Genomic DNA, 25,503 nt, shown 5'->3' with positions numbered 1-25,503 from the left:
AAGCTAGGACATCTTTCTACTCATCACTAATTGAAGAAAATAAGAACAACCCCAGGTTTCTTTTCAGCACTGTAGCCAGGCTGACAAAGAGTCAGAGCTCTATTGAGCTGAGTATTCCATTATCTTTAACTAGTAATGAGTTCATGACTTTCTTTGCTAACAAAATTTTAACTATTAGAGAAAAAATTACTCATAACCATCCCAAAGACGTATCGTTATCTTTGGCTGCTTTCAGTGATGCCGGTATTTGGTTAGACTCTTTCTCTCCGATTGTTCTGTCTGAGTTATTTTCATTAGTTACTTCATCCAAACCATCAACATGTTTATTAGACCCCATTCCTACCAGGCTGCTCAAGGAAGCCCTACCATTATTTAATGCTTCGATCTTAAATATGATCAATCTATCTTTGTTAGTTGGCTATGTACCACAGGCTTTTAAGGTGGCAGTAATTAAACCATTACTTAAAAAGCCATCACTTGACCCAGCTATCTTAGCTAATTATAGGCCAATCTCCAACCTTCCTTTTCTCTCAAAAATTCTTGAAAGGGTAGTTGTAAAACAGCTAACTGATCATCTGCAGAGGAATGGTCTATTTGAAGAGTTTCAGTCAGGTTTTAGAATTCATCATAGTACAGAAACAGCATTAGTGAAGGTTACAAATGATCTTCTTATGGCCTCGGACAGTGGACTCATCTCTGTGCTTGTTCTGTTAGACCTCAGTGCTGCTTTTGATACTGTTGACCATAAAATTTTATTACAGAGATTAGAGCATGCCATAGGTATTAAAGGCACTGCGCTGCGGTGGTTTGAATCATATTTGTCTAATAGATTACAATTTGTTCATGTAAATGGGGAATCTTCTTCACAGACTAAAGTTAATTATGGAGTTCCACAAGGTTCTGTGCTAGGACCAATTTTATTCACTTTATATATGCTTCCCTTAGGCAGTATTATTAGACGGTATTGCTTAAATTTTCATTGTTACGCAGATGATACCCAGCTTTATCTATCCATGAAGCCAGAGGACACACACCAATTAGCTAAACTGCAGGATTGTCTTACAGACATAAAGACATGGATGACCTCTAATTTCCTGCTTTTAAACTCAGATAAAACTGAAGTTATTGTTCTTGGCCCCACAAATCTTAGAAACATGGTGTCTAACCAGATCCTTACTCTGGATGGCATTACCCTGACCTCTAGTAATACTGTGAGAAATCTTGGAGTCATTTTTGATCAGGATATGTCATTCAAAGCGCATATTAAACAAATATGTAGGACTGCTTTTTTGCATTTACGCAATATCTCTAAAATCAGAAAGGTCTTGTCTCAGAGTGATGCTGAAAAACTAATTCATGCATTTATTTCCTCTAGGCTGGACTATTGTAATTCATTATTATCAGGTTGTCCTAAAAGTTCCCTAAAAAGCCTTCAGTTAATTCAAAATGCTGCAGCTAGAGTGCTGACGGGGACTAGAAGGAGAGAGCATATCTCACCCATATTGGCCTCTCTTCATTGGCTTCCTGTTAATTCTAGAATAGAATTTAAAATTCTTCTTCTTACTTATAAGGTTTTGAATAATCAGGTCCCATCTTATCTTAGGGACCTCATAGTACCATATCACCCCAATAGAGCGCTTCGCTCTCAGACTGCAGGCTTACTTGTAGTTCCTAGGGTTTGTAAGAGTAGAATGGGAGGCAGAGCCTTCAGCTTTCAGGCTCCTCTCCTGTGGAACCAGCTCCCAATTCAGATCAGGGAGACAGACACCCTCTCTACTTTTAAGATTAGGCTTAAAACTTTCCTTTTTGCTAAAGCTTATAGTTAGGGCTGGATCAGGTGACCCTGAACCATCCCTTAGTTATGCTGCTATAGACGTAGACTGCTGGGGGGTTCCCATGATGCACTGTTTCTTTCTCTTTTTGCTCTGTATGCACCACTCTGCATTTAATCATTAGTGATCGATCTCTGCTCCCCTCCACAGCATGTCTTTTTCCTGGTTCTCTCCCTCAGCCCCAACCAGTCCCAGCAGAAGACTGCCCCTCCCTGAGCCTGGTTCTGCTGGAGGTTTCTTCCTGTTAAAAGGGAGTTTTTCCTTCCCACTGTAGCCAAGTGCTTGCTCACAGGGGGTCGTTTTGACCGTTGGGGTTTTACATCATTATTGTATGGCCTTGCCTTACAATATAAAGCGCCTTGGGGCAACTGTTTGTTGTGATTTGGCGCTATATAAAAAAAAAATTGATTGATTGATTGATTAAATGGACTTTCTTTTCACTTACAAACTCTGTCACTTATAGTTAGACATCAACCTGTCCAGGGACTACAGGTGGAAATTAGTATTTTTGCTATAACCTGGCACAATGCATCTTTACTGTTTTTAGGTTTAGGTCAATGTATTATTGTGCACTGTCCCTGAGAAATAAAATCATACCATACCATATTAATATGAAAATGAAAAATGTCTCAGAAACAAAGGTGAGTTTTACAGAAATGTTTAGGAAAGCATATAACTCTGATACACCTCTCTGCAGCTTCTCTCCCCCTGCCATCCCCTCATTACCCCATCCCCGTAGAGACGGTGTCTGCTCCCAGACCACCAATAACCAGCAAAAATCTATTTAAGCATAAAAATTCAAAAAGAAAAAATAATATAGCACCTTCAACTGCACCACAGACTAAAACAGTTAAATGTGGTCTGTTAAACATTAGGTCTCTCTCTTCTAAGTCCCTGTTAGTAAATGATATAATAATTGATCAACATATTGATTTATTCTGCCCTACAGAAACCTGGTTACAGCAGGATGAATATGTTAGTTTAAATGAGTCAACACCCCCGAGTCACACTAACTGTCAGAATGCTCGTAGCACGGGCCGGGGCGGAGGATTAGCAGCAATCTTCCATTCCAGCTCATTAATTAATCAAAAACCCAGACAGAGCTTTAATTCATTTGAAAGTTTCATTACACTAGAAGTCTTTCAGAAAGCGCTGTAACTAGGTTTAAGGATATGATTCCTTCTTTATGTTCTCTAATGCCATATACCAACACAGTGCAGAGTAGCTACCTAAACTCTGTAAGGGTGATAGAGTATCTCGTCAATAGTTTTACATCCTCATTGAAGACAACTTTGGATGCTGTAGCTCCTCTGAAAAAGAGAGCTTTAAATCAGAAGTGCCTGACTCCATGGTATAACTCACAAACTCGCAGCTTAAAGCAGATAACCCGTAAGTTGGAGAGGAAATGGCGTCTCACTAATTTAGAAAATCTTCACTTAGCCTGGAAAAAGAGTCTGTTGCTCTATAAAAAAGCCCTCCGTAAAGCTAGGACATCTTACTACTCATCACTAATTGAAGAAAATAAGAACAACCCCAGGTTTCTTTTCAGCACTGTAGCCAGGCTGACAAAGAGTCAGAGCTCTATTGAGCCGATTATTCCTTTAACTTTAACTAGTAATGACTTCATGACTTTCTTTGCTAATAAAATTTTAACTATTAGAGAAAAAATTACTCATAACCATCCCAAGGACGTATCGTTATCTTTGGCTGCTTTCAGTGATGCCGGTATTTGGTTAGACTCTCTCTCTCAGATTGTTCTGTCTGAGTTATTTTCATTGGTTACTTCATCCAAACCATCAACATGTCTATTAGACCCCATTCCTACCAGGCTGCTTAAGGAAGCCCTACCATTATTTAATGCTTCGATCTTAAATATGATCAATCTATCTTTATTAGTTGGCTATGTACCACAGGCTTTTAAGGTGGCAGTAATTAAACCATTACTTAAAAAGCCATCACTTGACCCAGCTATCTTAGCTAATTATAGGCCAATCTCCAACCTTCCTTTTCTCTCAAAAATTCTTGAAAGGGTAGTTGTAAAACAGCTAACTGATCATCTGCAGAGGAATGGTCTATTTGAAGAGTTTCAGTCAGGTTTTAGAATTCATCATAGTACAGAAACAGCATTAGTGAAGGTTACAAATGATCTTCTTATGGCCTCAGACAGTGGACTCATCTCTGTGCTTGTTCTGTTAGACCTCAGTGCTGCTTTTGATACTGTTGACCATAAAATTTTATTACAGAGATTAGAGCATGCCATAGGTATTAAAGGCACTGCGTTGCGGTGGTTTGAATAATATTTATCTAATAGATTACAATTTGTTCATGTAAATGGGGAATCTTCTTCACAGACTAAGGTTAATTATGGAGTTCCACAAGGTTCTGTGCTAGGACCAATTTTATTCACTTTATACATGCTTCCCTTAGGCAGTATTATTAGACGGCATTGCTTAAATTTTCATTGTTACGCAGATGATACCCAGCTTTATCTATCCATGAAGCCAGAGGACACACACCAATTAGCTAAACTGCAGGATTGTCTTACAGACATAAAGACATGGATGACCTCTAATTTCCTGCTTTTAAACTCAGATACAACTGAAGTTATTGTACTTGGCCCCACAACTCTTAGAAACATGGTGTCTAACCAGATCCTTACTCTGGATGGCATTACCCTGACCTCTAGTAATACTGTGAGAAATCTTGGAGTCATTTTTGATCAGGATATGTCATTCAAAGTGCATATTAAACAAATATGTAGGACTGCTTTTTTGCATTTATGCAATATCTCTAAAATTAGAAAGGTCTTGTCTCAGAGTGATGCTGAAAAACTAATTCATGCATTTATTTCCTCTAGGCTGGACTATTGTAATTCATTATTATCAGGTTGTCCTAAAAGTTCCCTGAAAAGCCTTCAGTTAATTCAAAATGCTGCAGCTAGAGTACTGACAGGGACTAGAAGGAGAGAGCATTTCTCACCCATATTGGCCTCTCTTCATTGGCTTCCTGTTAATTCTAGAATAGAATTTAAAATTCTTCTTCTTACTTATAAGGATTTGAATAATCAGGTCCCATCTTATCTTAGGGACCTCATAGTACCATATCACCCCAATAGAGCGCTTCGCTCTCAGACTGCAGGCTTACTTGTAGTTCCTAGGGTTTGTAAGAGTAGAATGGGAGGCAGAGCCTTCAGCTTTCAGGCTCAGTTCCTGTGGAACCAGCTCCCAATTCAGATCAGGGAGACAGACACCCTCTCTACTTTTAAGATTAGGCTTAAAACTTTCCTTTTTGCTAAAGGTTATACTTAGGGCTGGATCAGGTGACCCTGAACCATCCCTTAGTTATGCTGCTATAGACGCAGACTGCTGGGGGGTTCCCATGATGCACTGAGTGTTTCTTTCTCTTTTTGCTCTGTATGCACCACTCTGCATTTAATCATTAGTGATTGATCTCTGCTCCCCTCCACAGCATGTCTTTTTCCTGGTTCTCTCCCTCAGCCCCAACCAGTCCCAGCAGAAGACTGCCCCTCCCTGAGCCTGGTTCTGCTGGAGGTTTCTTCCTGTTAAAAGGGAGTTTTTCCTTCCCACTGTCACCAAGTGCTTGCTCACAGGGGGTCATTTTGACCGTTGGGGTTTTTATGTAATTATTGTATGGCCTTGCCTTACAATATAAAGCGCCTTGGGGCAACTGTTTGTTGTGATTTGGCGCTATATAAATAAAATTGATGATGATGATATTAATGGTAGAATTATATAATGTGCATACAAAGGCTTGTCCAATCATAAAACACAGTCAACTACATACGTTAAAGAAAATTGGGAGCAAGAAGGAGGAATAAGTATATCTGAGGAGGAATGGACAACAATGTGGAGATTTAATTGGAAATGTACTAGTTCACAGATCTGGAGGGAATTCAGCTGTCTCACTATGATGGAACTCCCCCTATATGTTGGAGAAACTGTGGTAATCAACATGCAAACCACCACCACATCTTTTGGGACTGCCCAGTTTTCAAGAACTTCTGGAGAGAAATACACATGGCTCTACAAGACATTTTTAAAGATGTAATGCCTCTTGAGATGAAGATTATATATTTTGGAAATGTACCTCAGAAATTGTTAAAAAAAAGACAAATATTTATTAAATATTTTGTTGGTCGCAGCTAAAAAGGCATTAACCAGGAAATGGTTATTATAGGAAAGGCCGACTAACTGAATGGATGAACATTACAATGGACATTTACAATATGGAAAAGATAACAGCGTGTATCAACTACAAATTGGAACAGTTTACCTCATACTAGAGAAAATGGATCCACTATGTAACATCTCATAGGCCTGATTTTGTTTTCTCAGATAATTAGTAAAGTTATAACAGCAATCTACTCCTTAATTGTTTCGGTTCTGTTTGGGTTGTTTTTTTTTTTGTTGTTTTTTCTCTAATATTGCTTTACAGCATTTTATGTCGAGGTATGTGTGCTTTTGAAATGAATGTACATTGATGTTGAACACACAGTGGTTACAGTATGTTATGTATATATTTGACACGAAATGCTAATAAAAAATAAATTACAAAAAACAAAGATACATAAAACATAATTGTGCCCCTTGATGTGTTAAAAATATTTCTAATTACAAAATGAGCTTTTCGAATAATAGAATTACAGTGGTTTGAGAATTTCAAATTAGATTGTATTAGTCTTCCATCACAGCTGTGGTCGCCCTACTTAGAGTAGTAACCCCTTTCTCTATTGTTTTTTTTTAAACTATATGTATTTTAAGATGACCCAAATTTATGGGGTTATTTTTACAACTACGTCAGAGAGCTCGCAAATTAAGATGCCATCTTCCTGGAGGTGGGACCAGAAATACCGGAGTGATATTTTCTAAAAGCAGACTGCAGTGGCTCAAAGAGATTATTCTCAGTAAGATAGTCTACGAGCTGCCGTGAAACCACTTTTTCCAGAATTTTAGAGCAAAATGATAAATTTGATATCGGCCGATAGTTTGTCAATACACTAGGGTCAACATTAGGTTTCTTAAGTTATGGTTTAATCACTGCAGATTTGAAACATTTAGGAACAGATCCAGAAGTTAAAGAAAGATTAATAATTTCCAGCACAGTTGGCCCAAGAGTGGGCCACAGGTCCTTAAACAGTTTTGTTGGTATAGGATCAAATAAACAGGTTGTGCTTTTTATAGATGTTACGAGTTTTGTCAGCATGCCTAGAGAGATACTGTCAAATTCTGTAAATCTAGGTAATACCTCAGTAATGGTGCCCACCTCAATAGCAGGGTGTAGTGGCTGGGTTAAGGCATGCTGGGATATGTTTAACCTAATGTCTTCTATTTTCTTCTCAAAATAATCCAGGAATTCCTGTGCTGAAAAAGTAGAATGACTAACAGGTGGCTGTCCATGAATGAGAAATGCTACCGTGTCAGACAAAAACTTTGAGTTATGCTTGTTTTTATTAATAAAATCAGAGTAATAGGTCCACTTTGTAGTCAATAGTGCATGCTTATAATAAAACAGCGTGAAGCTATGCCATTTCCGTTCCAAACCTTTTCTGCCTGAGGTCACGCATGTAATCACTGAACCAAGGCAACTGTAACTTGGGAAGGCATGGCCTTAATAGAGGAGGCGCAATCTTACCAAGTGTGGTTTTTAGCGCTGAATTTAGCTATCCGCAAGACTGTCCACTGAGTGAACATTCACCAAACTTGAAGTTAAAATTTCAGGCAGTCTAGCTTTGAGTTCAGTCGTAGTTGAGGGTTTAATCCGTTGCCACAAGAGACAAGCTTGTTGTTCCACTAAACACGGCAGCGTAAATGTAAACTTAACAAGTGAGTGATCAGAGACCACTGATGTAAGAGGCATGATGTCAATATTTGTGACAGCAAAACCACATGCCAGAACCAGATCCAGGGTATTTCCACAAATCCTAATGCATCCACAATTTTCATAAATGATTTGCAGAGGGGATCAGAAGGCTTATTTATATGAATGTTAAAATCACCAATAATCAGAAGTTGACAAGTTAGAGATGAACACACCAAATTCATCTAAGAAATCAGAATATGGGCCAGGAGGCCTATATACAGTGACAAGCTAACATAACAGATTTCCATTTTTATGACCCTGGCAATATGTGGCATCATGGGCAGAGCGGAGAATCAGATGCTCAAACGAATTATATTTATGACCCCCAACAGCTAATAAGGTAAACCTGGATTTATAAATAAAAGCAACACCCACGCCTTGCTTCAAGAAACGTGACTACGAAGCCTGTGCATGTGTCTACCTGCACGTAAGTCAAAATTCAAGATTCAAACAACTTTATTGATCCCTAAAAGGGCGATTCATATCACACCCAATTACATCAGACAAATTGAGGCAATGTGACTGTGAGTTGCAGCAGCTTCATGCTGCGCAACCAAGCGTGGTCCCAAGAGAATCTACGTCACTGAATCAGCCTGTGAAGTGTGTGCATGCATCTACCTGCACGCGAATCAGCCTGCGAAGCGTGTGCCCGCATCTACCTGCACATTATGTTGCGTAATTTGTCCAGGTTGGTGGTGGTGAAGTAGTAATAGTTGCGGTCGCAGCGCTGCACATCTTTGTCAATCCGGTGCAGGTTCAGCGCGACCGTGTCCAGCAGTTCGATCTGTGATTAATAAATAAGATCAGCAAATTAATCAATATAAAGTCACTAAAACCACCATGTGATTCATTTTTCACAATAAAGCTTGAGAGTATTTAAGTATTACTAGATACTGTTGTCATAGTAACCACTCAGTCATTGTTCTCTGTGCAAGAAACAGTGCAGCCTCTATGGGGCGCTAGCTTCCAAATGCCTTGAATACGTACACTGTAGGAGGTCAGTAAAGGAGAGACGACCCCGGCCGCTGCTCCAGTGGTCTCCAGTTTGTCCAGCTGAGTGCACAGTCTGTCCTCTGTCAAAGAGTCCTGACTGGCTGTCAGGACTAACGGCGTCCCGCACTCGTCCCCGGCCCTGCCTTCCTCCTCTGTGCTCCCGCCATCATCAATGCTGGACAGAACCTGGGAGTGAGCGGACGTCACTGAGTAGTTTCTGGAAGAAGGAAGACCTGAATCCGGAGAGTCAAACTCCAACAGGGGGCGCTCCTCTGGGGCGAGGGCCGAGGAGGGCATCAGGGTGGTGGCGGTGGGGGTGCTGTCCTCACCACTAGGGGTCTCCTGACTTCCAGCATCCGGGTCATCCACAGACATAAAAACCTAAAGAAATTCAGGAAGCAACCAAAAAGAAAGAAACAAACAAGAAATGTAGTTTTTATGACATCACTGAAACCATGTTTTTATAAGGTTTGGTTTTTATACACAGATTTAAAACAGTGCACGAAAACAAAAACTACCTTCTTGAGGGAGGCAGCTTTGTTGTGATTTGGCACAATATAAATGAAATTAAGTAAACGGAACTGAATCATGTTTATGATCATTTTTACTGAAAATAAAAACAGTTCAGTTCAAATTCAGTGTTGAAACACAGGATTCTGTTTCTTTTTTTAAGATCTGGCAGCTCCTCCACCTCGCGGTGCTTTCAGGGTGATCTCAGTTTCTCCAGTGTGTGGCGATGTGAACGCAGCAGAGTGTTAGAAGCTATGATGTCCATTGTCATTTGTGTGTCTATTTTCCCAATATTTTATTTTACTTCGTACCTGTAATGTGGGTATGTCACCACTTGAGGATGTATGGGTTAGACAGGTGGGGAAGGAGATGGGAAGTGTGGGTGTGTCCTACCTGGACCCTTGCTACTTAGGGAGAGAGCAATCCATGTTCCATCTATTTTTACCTGTTCTGGCATCATGTACCAAATGTGTCGCTGGAGAGTGACAGCATTCTTCTTTTTTCTTTGGGGGGGGAGATATGTTTCTTAAACCAGGTTACCGGAATAAAGTCTATTTTCTTTATGGCGCTGAAAAGTAAAAATAATGCAGAACAAGCTACTACACTGGTGCCGTGACCCGGATGGGAGTAATGGTGACTGAGGCCAGCAGGAGGTGCTGTTCATGTGGTAGTCAATAAGCCTCACTCTCCCAACAGCCAAAGGGTTCTCTGAACACTCCGGCCAGAACGCGGGTTTTAGTCGACTGGACAGAGCATCCGCCTCCTGTGCTGGAGATCGTGAGTTCGTGTCCCGAGGGGAGTGAGTGAGAGGAGTTACCAAGTAGAGAGGAGTACTTGCCACCACATGAGGACGTCAATGACATCATAATCCCCTGGATGTCCTGATCAGACTGGTGTCCCCGTCTTCACTTCCTGTCTCTGGGAGCAGCTTATCTACAACATTTACACCAAGTGCAGAAAAACACCTCCTGCATCAGGAAGGACCAGGCCCAGAACCTAAGCCATCAAAGTCGGGCCTTCAATAAATCATGACTTTTCGCGGTTGCGTCACCTCGTTACTGAGCGTGGAGTCTCGGTGGACGAGCCGCAGGACGTGACTGTCGATGCTGCTGCCGGACGACAGCTTGGCTAAGATAGCCGACTGCATCTCCTTCTCTCTCTGCTTGACGATCACCTCACACGCTCGCCACTCGCGCAACACCTGCTGGTACCGCTCGCTGACCTTTGAGTCGACCTCAGGAAGAAAGCAACAAAAACACTGTCAGCCATGAGAAACACGGCAAAAACTTATCACATGTAGATGATGGTGAGAATAAAACATCAGATTTTACCAGAAGGCAAAAATTTTACATTTTTTAATACCAAATAGTTTTTTTTTTATCTTTTATTTCTTTGATATGCTTTTTAACATTAAGATTCTTTGATGCCATTGAGTTTATGTGTGATTCTTTAACTACGGGCATTATTGGCCTTGTAAATGTAATTTCCACCACACCATTGCCTTACAATATAAAGCGCCTTGGGGCAACTGTTTGTTGTGATTTGGCGCTATATACATGTGCTCTGATGTCACTGTTTATCTCCATAGAAACTACCCAAACAATCTTTCATACAAACTGTTTAAAGGGACATTACAGTGTTGTGGTGGAAATTACGGCAATAGTGTGGGACAACTACATTTTGTTTAAAAAAAAAAATCCACAGTTGTATGACATTGAATACCCCAATTATGTTTTGATTATTTTACTGATATTTTAAAACATTAGAAAAAACGTTTCTTTACCATTCATTTTTATCATTGAAGATCAAAAGTCTGGGTGTGGGACAAGCACAAAACGGCAATATTTGCATATAATGATGCTGAAAAAGTCATCATAGACTACTAGAAGAAATTTCTTAACACTTTCATTGTAAAGATAACTATAAAAGTGTGACATTTCCCCTTTTTTCTGTTTTTCATACAATATGATCAAAGGACATAAGTGCCCGTAGTCTAAGAATCACCCTTACATCATTTGATTTTGTTAAAAACCAGTTTGATTTACATTTTTCAGTCTTATTTTTTGTTTTCATGATTTAAAAAAAGCAGTTTTGCATATTACATATCCATGTTTTCTTTTGTTTATTATTTTCTTTGTACTGTACAAAGAACCAAAAATGGGCAAAAAAGCATTTTATTAAATGTATTTTATGTACGCCTGTCGTGGACATGGTGCTATTCTGGATCTAGGGACTGCAGGCAGGTCCTCCAGCCTGCAGGTGGCACTTTTCAGGAGTGGACGGCAGCATTTGCACTTCAGCGGCTTTGTGAAGCTCTGCACCAAAAAAGTCTGGTTTCTGCTCTCTGTGGGAGGAACTCTGCAGATACCTTCCTTGAGAGTGACACCTTCAGCAGCTCTGATGCTGGGTTTGTAGTTGGTGAGGTGCTGGACCTCCATCCATTCTGACAGGTGGGTTGGTTTGGACACAAATGCAAGGCTCACACCAACAGCTCTGGTTGAAAGACTTTAGTGGTGAGGTTAGCAATGGTCAGGAAGGCAGTCCAAAAAAACAGCAGCAGTACAACAATCATCAGGCTTAAGCAAGGTCAGAACAAACGGGCAGGAGATTGAGAACACGATGAGGCAGGCTGGACTATGGAACATGAAACAGAGCTGGAAAGAAGGCATGGGGCGCATCAATCTGGCAAAGAAACAGAGCAAAATCAGCAGTATATATAACCCAAGTAATGAGCTGCAAATCAGTGTTTACCAGTCAAATAGTCCAGGTCTGGGAACAGCGGCTGGCTGCCGTCGCTGTGTTCCTACTCCAGTGGTGGTGGATGTATAGACAGAACCCTCCTCCGCTCTTCTTACCGGAGTCACTGGTCCCGTTGAGGCACCGCATTGAACAGCATGCTAACTCAATAGCCGAGCCTGGGATGGATGAGTGTAGCCAGGTTTTTGTAAAGACTAGGACACAGACGTCTGTGGTGAAGTTATCTGAAGCCGCCTGCAGCATCAGTCCATCCATTTTATTCGAGAGGGATCTTACGCTGGAGAGGGAGATGCTGGGAAGCGGTGGTTTGTGTGGTGGCGTACGTAGCCTGGCTCTCCCACTGACCCTGCATCCACGCTTCTGCCTGTGCTCCCTGCATCGCCTCCGCTTCCTTCTCGTTGGGACGGTGATCCAGAGAGCCGGGGTCCCTTGTTATGTGTAATGGCATGTTGAAAGAAGGGGAAGACTCCACTGAAATACTCCTTCCACACGAAGCTCCAATTTTTAAAAGATCATGTGAACTGTAGGTGGAATTAGCTCGACAGAAAGTCGCTAAAGCAATTAGGATGTACATAAGCAAACAAAGCACTGAAAGTGAGTGCACAGAGCGGCTGCCTCCACACACGCTGCCATCTTGTCTTGTGAAACTCACACGAGGAGGCTGAGTGACACTTGGAGGGAACATAAGACACCACATTTAGTCCATGTGGTGTGTTTCTCTGGACATGATCCAGCACACAGATCAAGCTCAAGGACACGTCCATGTTTCTCCTGGCTGCACCAGATAAATGGTCATTTCGGACAGGCGTAGCTGGACCAGTCGTCTGAATGGGTTGTTGCCATTCAGGACCTGAGAGTTCCGTGCTGTGGTGGATGCTGTAATGCCCAGCATCAGTCCGTGCCCTCTGGCCCGACAGGATTATGTGATCACAGCAAAGCATTTTTTGTGGTGTGACAGTTACACAGATAAACGTGTGTATCATGATCGTGTGTATTACAAATGATCTTCTTATGGCCTTGGACAGTGGACTTATCTCTGTGCTTGTTCTGTTAGACCTCAGTGCTGCTTTTGATACTGTTGACCATAAAATTTTATTACAGAGATTAGAGCATGTCATAGGTATTAAAGGCATTGCGCTGCGGTGGTTTGAATCATATTTGTCTAATAGATTACAGTTTGTTCATGTAAATGGGGAATCTTCTTCACAGACTAAAGTTAATTATGGAGTTCCACAAGGTTCTGTGCTAGGACCAATTTTATTCACTTTATACATGCTTCCCTTGGGCAGTATTATTAGACGGTATTGCTTAAATTTTCATTGTTACGCAGATGATACCCAGCTTTATCTATCCATGAAGCCAGAGGATACGCACCAATTAGCTAAACTGCAGGATTGTCTTACAGACATAAAGACATGGATGACCTCTAATTTCCTGCTTTTAAACTCAGATAAAACTGAAGTTATTGTACTTGGCCCCACAAATCTTAGAAGCATGGTGTCTAACCAGATCGTTACTCTGGATGGCATTTCCCTGATCTCTAGTAATACTGTGAGAAATCTTGGAGTTATTTTTGATCAGGATATGTCATTCAAAGCGCATATTAAACAAATATGTAAGACTGCCTTTTTGCATTTACGCAATATCTCTAAAATCAGAAAGGTCTTGTCTCAGAGTGATGCTGAAAAACTAATTCATGCATTTATTTCCTCTAGGCTGGACTATTGTAATTCATTATTATCAGGTTGTCCTAAAAGTTCCCTAAAAAGCCTTCAGTTGGTTCAGAATGCTGCAGCTAGAGTACTGACGGGGACTAGCAGGAGAGAGCATATCTCACCCGTGTTGGCCTCCCTTCATTGGCTTCCTGTTAATGCTAGAATAGAATTTAAAATTCTTCTTCTTACTTATAAGGTTTTGAATAATCAGGTCCCATCTTATCTTAGGGACCTCGTAGTACCATATTACCCCATTAGAGCGCTTCGCTCTCAGACTGCGGGCTTACTTGTAGTTCCTAGGGTTTGTAAGAGTAGAATGGGAGGCAGAGCCTTCAGCTTTCAGGCTCCTCTCCTGTGGAACCAGCTCCCAATTCAGATCAGGGAGACAGATACCCTCTCTACTTTTAAGATTAGGCTTAAAACTTTCCTTTTCGCTAAGGCTTATAGTTAGGGCTGGATCGGGTGACCCTGGACCATCCCTTGGTTATGTTGCTTTAGACGTAGACTGTGTTTCATAATTATTGTATGGCCTTGCCTTGCAATGTGGAGCGCCTTGGGGCAACTGTTTGTTGTGATTTGGCGCTATACAAGAAAAAAGTTGATTGATTGATCATCTGCATAAAAGATTATCAAAGTACAGACACATGTAGAATAGGTACCTGGCTCATGTCGTTTTTGGCCATGCCAAACCTGTAGTGCCCAAGCAGGAAAGGCCACACCTCCTTTCTGATGTCATGCTGAACACCTCCATAATAAACCAACCGCAGCAGCTCCAGCTCCTTATAGTTCTGAACAGAAAGACAGCTGCAGTCAGTACCTGTTGAAGATCAGAGGTTAACAGTTCTGGACACTTTTTGGGTCCATCACGGTCAAGATCGGCAACTTCCTGAGTCAACCTTACCATGGAGGTCTGAACATGTTCCAATAAATAAAGAGTAAATGGACTGCATTTATATAGTGCTTTTCCATCTGCATCAGATGCTCAAAGCACTTTACAATAATGCCTCACATTCACCCTGATGTGGGGGTGCTGCCATACAAGGCACCCACTATACACCATCATAAATTATTTATTAATATGACTAGGGCTAAAATGATTAGTCGCGTAACTCGAATAATTAATAATACAAAAAATGTTCGAGGCAAATTCTGTGCCCAAAGCTCCATTTAACGTTGTAGTACCTATGCCAGGCCTGTGCGTGGCGCTGTAACGTCCTCAGAAAAAAAAAACAGAAGAAGACTAGAGCATGTACATAAGCCTTGTAAAGGCTAATCAATCAATCAATCAATCAATTTTTTTTATATAGCGCCAAATCACAACAAACAGTTGCCCCAAGGCGCTTTATATTGTAAGGCAAGGCCATACAATAATTATGTAAAACCCCAACGGTCAAAACGACCCCCTGTGAGCAAGCACTTGGCTACAGTGGGAAGGAAAAACTCCCTTTTAACAGGAAGAAACCTCCAGCAGAACCAGGCTCAGGGAGGGGCAGTCTTCTGCTGGGACTGGTTGGGGCTGAGGGAGAGAACCAGGAAAAAGACATGCTGTGGAGGGGAGCAGAGATCGATCACTAATGATTAAATGCAGAGTGGTGCATACAGAGCAAAAAGAGAAAGAAACAGTGCATCATGGGAACCCCCCAGCAGTCTACGTCTATAGCAGCATAACTAAGGGATGGTTCAGGGTCACCTGATCCAGCCCTAACTATAAGCTTTAGCAAAAAGGAAAGTTTTAAGCCTAATCTTAAAAGTAGAGAGGGTGTCTGTCTCCCTGATCTGAATTGGGAGCTGGTTCCACAGGAGAGGAGCCTGAAAGCTGAAGGCTCTGCCTCCCATTCTACTCTTACAAACCCTAGAAACTACAAGTAAGCCTGCAGTCTGAGAGCGAAGCGCTCTATTGGGGTGATATGGTACTACGAGGTCCCTAAGATAAGATGGGACCTGATTATTCAAAACCTTATAAGTAAGAAGAAGAATTTTAAATTCTATTCTAGAATTAACAGGAAGCCAATGAAGAGAGGCCAATATGGGTGAGATATGCTCTCTCCTTCTTGTCCCCGTCAGTACTCTAGCTGCAGCATTTTGAATTAACTGAAGGCTTTTTAGGGAACTTTTAGGACAACCTGATAATAATGAATTACAATAGTCCAGCCTAGAGGAAATAAATGCATGAATTAGTTTTTCAGCATCACTCTGAGACAAGACCTTTCTGATTTTAGAGATATTGCGTAAATGCAAAAAAGCAGTCCTACATATTTGTTTAATATGCGCTTTGAATGACATATCCTGATCAAAAATGACTCCAAGATTTCTCACAGTATTACTAGAGGTCAGGGTAATGCCATCCAGAGTAAGGATCTGGTTAGACACCATGTTTCTAAGATTTGTGGGGCCAAGTACAATAACTTCAGTTTTATCTGAGTTTAAAAGCAGGAAATTAGAGGTCATCCATGTCTTTATGTCTGTAAGACAATCCTGCAGTTTAGCTAATTGGTGTGTGTCCTCTGGCTTCATGGATAGATAAAGCTGGGTATCATCTGCGTAACAATGAAAATTTAAGCAATACCGTCTAATAATACTGCCTAAGGGAAGCATATATAAAGTGAATAAAATTGGTCCTAGCACAGAACCTTGTGGAACTCCATAATTAACTTTAGTCTGTGAAGAAGATTCCCCATTTACATGAACAAATTGTAATCTATTAGACAAATATGATTCAAACCACCGCAGCGCAGTGCCTTTAATACCTATGGCATGCTCTAATCTCTGTAATAAAATTTTATGGTCAACAGTATCAAAAGCAGCACTGAGGTCTAACAGAACAAGCACAGAGATGAGTCCACTGTCCAAGGCCATAAGAAGATCATTTGTAACCTTCACTAATGCTGTTTCTGTACTATGATGAATTCTAAAACCTGACTGAAACTCTTCAAATAGACCATTCCTCTGCAGATGATCAGTTAGCTGTTTTACAACTACCCTTTCAAGAATTTTTGAGAGAAAAGGAAGGTTGGAGATTGGCCTATAATTAGCTAAGATAGCTGGGTCAAGTGATGGCTTTTTAAGTAATGGTTTAATTACTGCCACCTTAAAAGCCTGTGGTACATAGCCAACTAACAAAGATAGATTGATCATATTTAAGATCGAAGCATTAAATAATGGTAGGGCTTCCTTGAGCAGCCTGGTAGGAATGGGGTCTAATAAACATGTTGATGGTTTGGATGAAGTAACTAATGAAAATAACTCAGACAGAACAATCGGAGAGAAAGAGTCTAACCAAATACCGGCATCACTGAAAGCAGCCAAAGATAACGATACGTCTTTGGGATGGTTATGAGTAATTTTTTCTCTAATAGTTAAAATTTTGTTAGCAAAGAAAGTCATGAAGTCATTACTAGTTAAAGTTAATGGAATACTCAGCTCAATAGAGCTCTGACTCTTTGTCAGCCTGGCTACAGTGCTGAAAAGAAACCTGGGGTTGTTCTTATTTTCTTCAATTAGTGATGAGTAGAAAGATGTCCTAGCTTTACGGAGGGCTTTTTTATAGAGCAACAGACTCTTTTTCCAGGCTAAGTGAAGATCTTCTAAATTAGTGAGACGCCATTTCCTCTCCAACTTACGGGTTATCTGCTTTAAGCTACGAGTTTGTGAGTTATACCACGGAGTCAGACACTTCTGATTTAAAGCTCTCTTTTTCAGAGGAGCTACAGCATCCAAAGTTGTCTTCAATGAGGATGTAAAACTATTGACGAGATACTCTATCTCCCTTACAGAGTTTAGGTAGCTACTCTGCACTGTGTTGTTATATGGCATTAGAGAACATAAAGAAGGAATCATATCCTTAAACCTAGTTACAGCGCTTTCTGAAAGACTTCTAGTGTAATGAAACTTATTCCCTACTGCTGGGTAGTCCATCAGAGTAAATGTAAATGTTATTAAGAAATGATCAGACAGAAGGGAGTTTTCAGGGAATACTGTTAAGTCTTCTATTTCCATACCATAAGTCAGAACAAGATCTAAGATATGATTAAAGTGGTGGGTGGACTCATTTACTTTTTGAGCAAAGCCGATAGAGTCTAATAATAGATTAAATGCAGTGTTGAGGCTGTCATTCTCAGCATCTGTGTGGATGTTAAAATCGCCCACTATAATTATCTTATCTGAGCTAAGCACTAAGTCAGACAAAAGGTCTGAAAATTCACAGAGAAACTCACAGTAACGACCAGGTGGACGATAGATAATAACAAATAAAACTGGTTTTTGGGACTTCCAATTTGGATGGACAAGACTAAGAGACAAGCTTTCAAATTAATTAAAGCTCTGTCTGGGTTTTTGATTAATTAATAAGCTGGAATGGAAGATTGCTGCTAATCCTCCGCCCCGGCCCGTGCTATGAGCATTCTGACAGTTAGTGTGACTCGGGGGTGTTGACTCATTTAAACTAACATATTCATCCTGCTGTAACCAGGTTTCTGTTAGGCAGAATAAATCAATATGTTGATCAATTATTATATCATTTACCAACAGGGACTTAGAAGAGAGAGACCTAATGTTTAATAGACCACATTTAACTGTTTTAGTCTGTGGTGCAGTTGAAGGTGCTATATTATTTTTTCTTTTTGAATTTTTATGATTAAATAGATTTTTGCTGGTTATTGGTAGTCTGGGAGCAGGCACCGTCTCTACGGGGATGGGGTAATGAGGGGATGGCAGGGGGAGAGAAGCTGCAGAGAGGTGTGTAAGACTACAACTCTGCTTCCTGGTCCCAACCCTGGATAGTCACGGTTTGGAGGATTTAAGAAAATTGGCCAGATTTCTAGAAATGAGAGCTGCTCCATCCAAAGTGGGATGGATGCCGTCTCTCCTAACAAGACCAGGTTTTCCCCAGAAGCTTTGCCAATTATCTATGAAGCCCACCTCATTTTTTGGACACCACTCAGACAGCCAGCAATTCAAGGAGAACATGCAGCTAAACATGTCACTCCCGGTCCGATTGGGGAGGGGCCCAGAGAAAACTACAGAGTCCGACATTGTTTTTGCAAAGTTACACACCGATTTAATGTTAATTTTAGTGACCTCCGATTGGCGTAACCGGGTGTCATTACTGCCGACGTGAATTACAATCTTACCAAATTTACGCTTAGCCTTAGCCAGCAGTTTCAAATTTCCTTCAATGTCGCCTGCTCTGGCCCCCGGAAGACAATTGACTATGGTTGCTGGTGTCGCTAACTTCACATTTCTCAAAACAGAGTCGCCAATAACCAGAGTTTGATCCTCGGCGGGTGTCGTCGAGTGGGGAAAAACGGTTAGAGATGTGAACGGGTTGACGGTGTACACGGGGCTTCTGTTTAGGGCTACGCTTCCTCCTCACAGTCACCCAGTCAGTCTGCTTTCCCGGCTGCTCGGGATCTGCCAGGGGGGAACTAACGGCGGCTAAGCTACCTTGGTCCGCAGCGACTACAGGGGCCTGGCTAGCTGTAGAATTTTCCACGGTGCGGAGCCGAGTCTCCAATTCGCCCAGCCTGGCCTCCAAAGCTACGAATAAGCTACACTTATTACAAGTACCGTTACTGCTAAAGGAGGCCGAGGAATAACTAAACATTTCACACCCAGAGCAGAAAAGTGCGGGAGAGACAGGAGAAGCCGCCATGCTAAATCGGCTAAGAGCTAGTAGCTACGCTAAGCTAGCGGATTCCTAAAAACACGCAAAGTGAATAATGTGTAAATAATTTAGAGGTGATTCAGCAGAAGGAGTGCTTTAGTTAAGGCACGTAAAGATTACACTGGGAAACAAATCGTAATCTAGATAACTAGATCAATCTAACTGCGCAGAGTAAACAGCTAACAGATACAGAAAAACACCGCTGTGCTCCGGAACAGGAAGTGATACAATACCGCAGTGAGAGCCAACCACCAGTAGAGGCCTAAACAGGCATCAATTTAGCACCAAAAGCTAAAGCTGTCCAATGCGACACACAGAGTAAAATAAAGCCTTTTGAGAGAAAGAGGGTCCACACTGATCATCTGAAAGAGACTGACTGCACATTTAAAGTGAAGCGGTGTGTTTGTCTATTAAAAAAACAAAACACAGTCTGCTCTAAGTGGGGACTATTTGTCCGGCGGCCGGCTGCTGTCTCTCTCTACCCGGTGTGAGATGCTCTCAGCACTCCCCTCACACCGGGCTAGTCACAGCTCGGTCGACAGTCTCTGAAAGAAGATCCTCTCAGCAGAAGTCCACTCTTTCTTCTGCGTTTTGCTCAGACTCGCACTGAGTGTTTCGCTTGTGAAGCGTTGTGTGTTTCGCAACACAACACTAAAACACTGTAACTTAAATAAAATAACACGAGAGAAGTGACGCGCAGCACTGTGATGCTCGCTCATTTTACACTGTGGCCCAAACAGGAAGTGCCAAATTCTTAATCCACAATGAAACAGGAAATGTTCAAATGTCAAACACTTCCTGGATTGACAGACAAGATCCCATGGAATCTCACGGGAACTCATTGGCAAGCTCACACTCAAACAGGAAGTGCCAAATTTTCAGTCACAGTGAAACAGGAAATGTCAAATGTTGAACACTTCCTGGCATGGGTGGAGCTAGAGCGGAGGCCACGGTTTCACTGGACTCCCCTGAAATTAGTTTTAAGATTAGGCTTAAAACTTTCCTTTTTACTAAAGCTTATAGTTAGGGCTGGATCAGGTGACCCTGAACCATCCCTTAGTTATGCTGCTATAGACTTAGACTGCTGGGGGGTTCCCATGATGCACTGTTTCCTTCTCTTTTTGCTCTGTATGCACCACTCTGCATTTAATCATTAGTGATTGATCTCTGCTCCCCTCCACAGCATGTCTTTTTCCTGGTTCTCTCCCTCAGCCCCAACCAGTCCCAGCAGAAGACTGCCCCTCCCTGAGCCTGGTTCTGCTGGAGGTTTCTTCCTGTTAAAAGGGAGTTTTTCCTTCCCATTGTCGCCAAGTGCTTGCTCACAGGGGGTCGTTTTGACCGTTGGGGTTTTACATCATTATTGTATGGCCTTGCCTTACAATATAAAGCGCCTTGGGGCAACTGTTTGTTGTGATTTGGCGCTATATAAAGAAAACTGATTGATTTGAAATCTGATTGGACACAGATGACTGACATGTCACGGCACCACACGTCTGGTTGAAAAGAGCTCCATTTTGAGATCAGTGAGTCACACTGACTGCTAGGTTCTTCCTGTCCAGTAGTTGGTGCTGTGTACCACAAAAAGTTCTAATCCACCTTAGTAGAAGAAGAAAAAAGTTTGCCTCAGATTTGAACTGAACACGTCGTTTGAACCAGAGGTGGGACGAAGTCACCAGCAAGTCACAAGTCTCAAGTCAAGTCCCAAGTCAAGTCTCAATTCAAAATGACCACCAATTGTTTGCAAGCTGACTTGAGATGAAACTTGTGACTTGCCGATTCACGACTTGACGGTGACTTCGTCCCACCTCTACTATGTATTTCTAATGACACCAAACTTATATTGGTGAGTAAATGACCGTATTTTAGGCCAGAAATGAGGTCCAGGTTGTTAAAAGCAGCATTTCTCCTTTAATTCAGGGGTCTTATATACACATGTTTAAGCTAACAGACAGCAGCTGGTTCATGCTCTGTTGTCCTATTAGTGCAGCAGATTATTAGTGCACCATTTGAATCCTTTAAATGGTGATACAAGCATGAATTTCAGCACAAATACACCTTAGACATTACACTTAAAACAAAAACAAAACAAACAAACCAACAAAAAAACTGGCCACTTGAATTTTCAATAGGCAGCCAGGTTGGGGTCAATTGAAGAATTACACAGGGGTCAAAATTTAAAAAAATGCTGCAATCAAATTGAAAACTACATCACGTTACTTGTCTGATCATAAAGATTCCAAAAAGGTATAGTTTGGACTATCTATGACTAGGGATGGGTATTGATAAGATTTTATCGATATTGATGCCATTATCGATTCTGCTTATCGATCCGATTCCTTATCGATTCCCTTATCGATACCTCATGAATTTTGTACTAAAAGTAGGCTTTACAGGTTTTCTATGTATTTCATTAAGTCTTAAAGTGAATAAATATGAAATTGGTCACTGTATCCTTGATCTCTGGACATTAAAAATAAACAAAACGGTGTTTCACTTTGAAGTTATTAATTCCGACTGGACTCTATCGTTCTAACTTGACTCGGCAGAGAGCCGCGCAGCATTTGGAGCTGTGTGAACAGAACAGAGGACGATTCTGGTTTCTTTCTTGCAACAAGACAGGAGTCCCAGTTAGTGACTTTAATCCACACAAAAGTGACTCACGATTGACATATTCAGGGATGAAAGTGGTGAAAAACAAAAAAAAGCTGTAACCCAAATTTACCCCCCAACACCACCTGCATGAAAATGTTTGAGTTCTAGAAGCTCTGAAATGAATCTGGGACTATTCCAGACAAACTGCAGTGAGTGCAGCATCCATTTAGTGAGAAAAAACCCAACTTTCCTTATTCAGATTTATTCCAGTAGTATTCCGCTCTTACTAGGATGCAGCAGTTTTCTAGTTTGGCAGATAGTTCTGGAGGAAATCACTGAAGAAATTAACAAACTGAAAATATGGCTTGACCGAAACAAACTGTCATTAAACTTAAATAAGACAGGGATGAAGTGGAGGTGTAAGAGTCACTAGGTGTTCACAGGAAACACTTATTTCTGTCTGTATCAATCAATCAATCAACTTTTTTCTTGTATAGCGCCAAATCACAACAAACAGTTGCCCCAAGGCGCTCCACATTGCAAGGCAAGGCCATACAATAATTATGAAACACAGTCTACGTCTAAAGCAACATAACCAAGGGATGGTCCAGGGTCACCCGATCCAGCCCTAACTATAAGCCTTAGCGAAAAGGAAAGTTTTAAGCCTAATCTTAAAAGTAGAGAGGGTATCTGTCTCCCTGATCTGAATTGGGAGCTGGTTCCACAGGAGAGGAGCCTGAAAGCTGAAGGCTCTGCCTCCCATTCTACTCTTACAAACCCTAGGAACTACAAGTAAGCCCGCAGTCTGAGAGCGAAGCGCTCTAATGGGGTAATATGGTACTACGAGGTCCCTAAGATAAGATGGGACCTGATTATTCAAAACCTTATAAGTAAGAAGAAGAACTTTAAATTCTATTCTAGAATTAACAGGAAGCCAATGAAGAGAGGCCAACACGGGTGAGATATGCTCTCTCCTGCTAGTCCCCGTCAGTACTCTAGCTGCAGCATTCTGAACCAACTGAAGGCTTTTTAGGGAACTTTTAGGACAACCTGATAATAATGAATTACAATAGTCCAGCCTAGAGGAAATAAATGCATGAATTAGTTTTTCAGCATCACTCTGAGACAAGACCTTTCTGATTTTAGAGATATTGCGTAAATGCAAAAAAGCAGTCCTACATATTTGTTTAATATGCGCTTTGAATGACATATCCTGATCAAAAATGACTCCAAGATTTCTCACAGTATTACTAGAGGTCAGGGAAATGCCATCCAGAGTAACGATCTGGTTAGACACCATGCTTCTAAGATTTGTGGGGCCAAGTACAATAACTTCAGTTTTATCTGAGTTTAAAAGCAGGAAATTAGAGGTCATCCATGTCTTTATGTCTGTAAGACAATCCTGCAGTTTAGCTAATTGGTGCGTATCCTCTGGCTTCATGGATAGATAAAGCTGGGTATCATCTGCGTAACAATGAAAATTTAAGCAATGCTGTCTAATAATACTGCCTAAGGGAAGCATGTATAAAGTGAATAAAATTGGTCCTAGCACAGAACCTTGTGGAACTCCATAATTAACTTTAGTCTGTGAAGAAGATTCCCCATTTACATGAACAAACTGTAATCTATTAGACAAATATGATACAAACCACCGCAGCGCAGTGCCTTTAATACCTATGACATGCTCTAATCTCTGTAATAAAATTTTATGGTCAACAGTATCAAAAGCAGCACTGAGGTCCAACAGAACAAGCACAGAGATAAGTCCACTGTCCGAAGCCATAAGAAGATCATTTGTAACCTTCACTAATGCTGTTTCTGTACTATGATGAATTCTAAAACCTGACTGAAACTCTTCAAATAGACCATTCCTCTGCAGATGATCAGTTAGCTGTTTTACAACTACCCTTTCAAGAATCTTTGAGAGAAAAGGAAGGTTGGAGATTGGCCTATAATTAGCTAAGATAGCTGGGTCAAGTGATGGCTTTTTAAGTAATGGTTTAATTACTGCCACCTTAAAGGCCTGTGGTACATAACCAACTAACAAAGATAGATTGATCATATTTAAGATTGAAGCATTAAATAATGGTAGGACTTCCTTGAGCAGCCTGCCAGGAATGGGGTCTAATAAACATGTTGATGGTTTGGATGAAGTAACTAATGAAAATAACTCAGACAGAACAATCGGAGAGAAAGAGTCTAACCAAATACCGGCATCACTGAAAGCAGCCAAAGATAACGATACATCTTTGGGATGGTTATGAGTAATTTTTTCTCTAATAGTCAAAATTTTGTTAGCAAAGAAAGTCATGAAGTCATTACTAGTTAAAGTTAATGGAATACTCAGCTCAATAGAGCTCTGACTCTTTGTCAGCCTAGCTACAGTGCTGAAAAAAAAACCTGAGGTTATTCTTATTTTCTTCAATTAGTGATGAGTAGAAAGATGTCCTAGCTTTACGGAGGGCTTTTTTATAGAGCAACAAACTCTTTTTCCAGGCTAAGTGAAGATCTTCTAAATTAGTGAGACTCCATTTCCTCTCCAACTTACGGGTTATCTGCTTTAAGCTACGAGTTTGTGAGTTATACCACGGAGTCAGACACTTCTGATTTAAAGCTCTCTTTTTCAGAGGAGCTACAGCATCCAAAGTTGTCTTCAAAGAGGATGTAAAACTATTGACGAGATACTCTAACTCCCTTACAGAGTTTAGGTAGCTACTCTGCTCTGTGTTGGTATATGACATTAGAGAACACCCGAACGTGATGACGGCTGCAATTGCTAAATGCTAACTTTTAACACTGAAAATGCCATAGACATGCTAATGCATTAGCACTGCTCCCGTTTTTATTATAAAATACATCTATCAACTGTTTCAGAAGACCATAACAGGTCGGTTTAAGACAGAACAGGTAAATAATACTCACAGACGTATGATCTTTAGGGTTTTAGCGGGGGAAAATTAAGCTAAAGAAAAAGAATAAACGAAGCAATAGATCGAAGCACTGCTTCAATCTGCGAACCACTGCTTCAATTGGTTCAAGGTTCAAAGCAAAGTTGATTACGGACCCGCTGCAGGGTCCGTAATCAATGTAGAGAAATGATCATTTTCCTAACAAACACCCCCCAAAACAACGGCCACTCTGAAGGACCGATAAGGGAATCGTTAAGCACAAAGCTTATTGATGTCAGTGGATTTTCTTGTGGATCATTTCTTAACGATACACGAAAGGAACCAGTTCTCGATACCCATCCCTATCTATGACTGAATGTTATGGAGTTTTGGGGTAAAAACGGCAAGAATGGTGACAAAGGTCAATTTCAGTTTGTACAGGGGTCAAAAGGAAAAGCGTTGCTCTAATTTTGGTAAAAAAGTGATGTAAATTATTGAGTGAGCAAATAATGTGGTGTAGTTTTCTATATGACTGGAACATCTTTTAATTTTTGACCCCTGTGTAATTCTTCAATTGACCCCTACCTGGCTGCCTATTTTCAAAGCAGTTTCAGTCTTTTGTTCATGGTAATGAGTCATTCACGTCATCAGCAGAGTCGTCAAGGGAGCCATCA

The 25,503-nt window shown here is 41.0% G+C and overlaps 1 protein-coding gene across 3 annotated transcripts in view; it reads right to left on the bottom strand.

Annotated features, from left to right (window-relative positions):
* The window catches only part of sgsm2 (small G protein signaling modulator 2), a 127,737-nt gene that overhangs the window by 38,776 nt on the left and 63,458 nt on the right, over positions 1 to 25,503 (bottom strand). For all 3 annotated transcript variants that reach the window (XM_034165274.1, XM_034165276.1, XM_034165275.1), the window contains 4 exons: positions 14,347 to 14,475; positions 10,267 to 10,449; positions 8,700 to 9,086; positions 8,372 to 8,496 (listed from right to left, as the gene is read on the bottom strand). In XM_034165274.1, the coding sequence (XP_034021165.1) occupies positions 8,372 to 8,496; positions 8,700 to 9,086; positions 10,267 to 10,449; positions 14,347 to 14,475 (824 nt within the window). The remainder of the gene's footprint in view (positions 1 to 8,371; positions 8,497 to 8,699; positions 9,087 to 10,266; positions 10,450 to 14,346; positions 14,476 to 25,503) is intronic.

Source organism: Thalassophryne amazonica, unplaced genomic scaffold (genome assembly GCF_902500255.1).
Source record: "Thalassophryne amazonica unplaced genomic scaffold, fThaAma1.1, whole genome shotgun sequence".
Classification (NCBI taxonomy): Eukaryota; Metazoa; Chordata; class Actinopteri; order Batrachoidiformes; family Batrachoididae; genus Thalassophryne; species Thalassophryne amazonica.
Note: the sequence above shows the minus strand (reverse complement) of the source record. Positions and strands in the feature narration are given on the sequence as shown.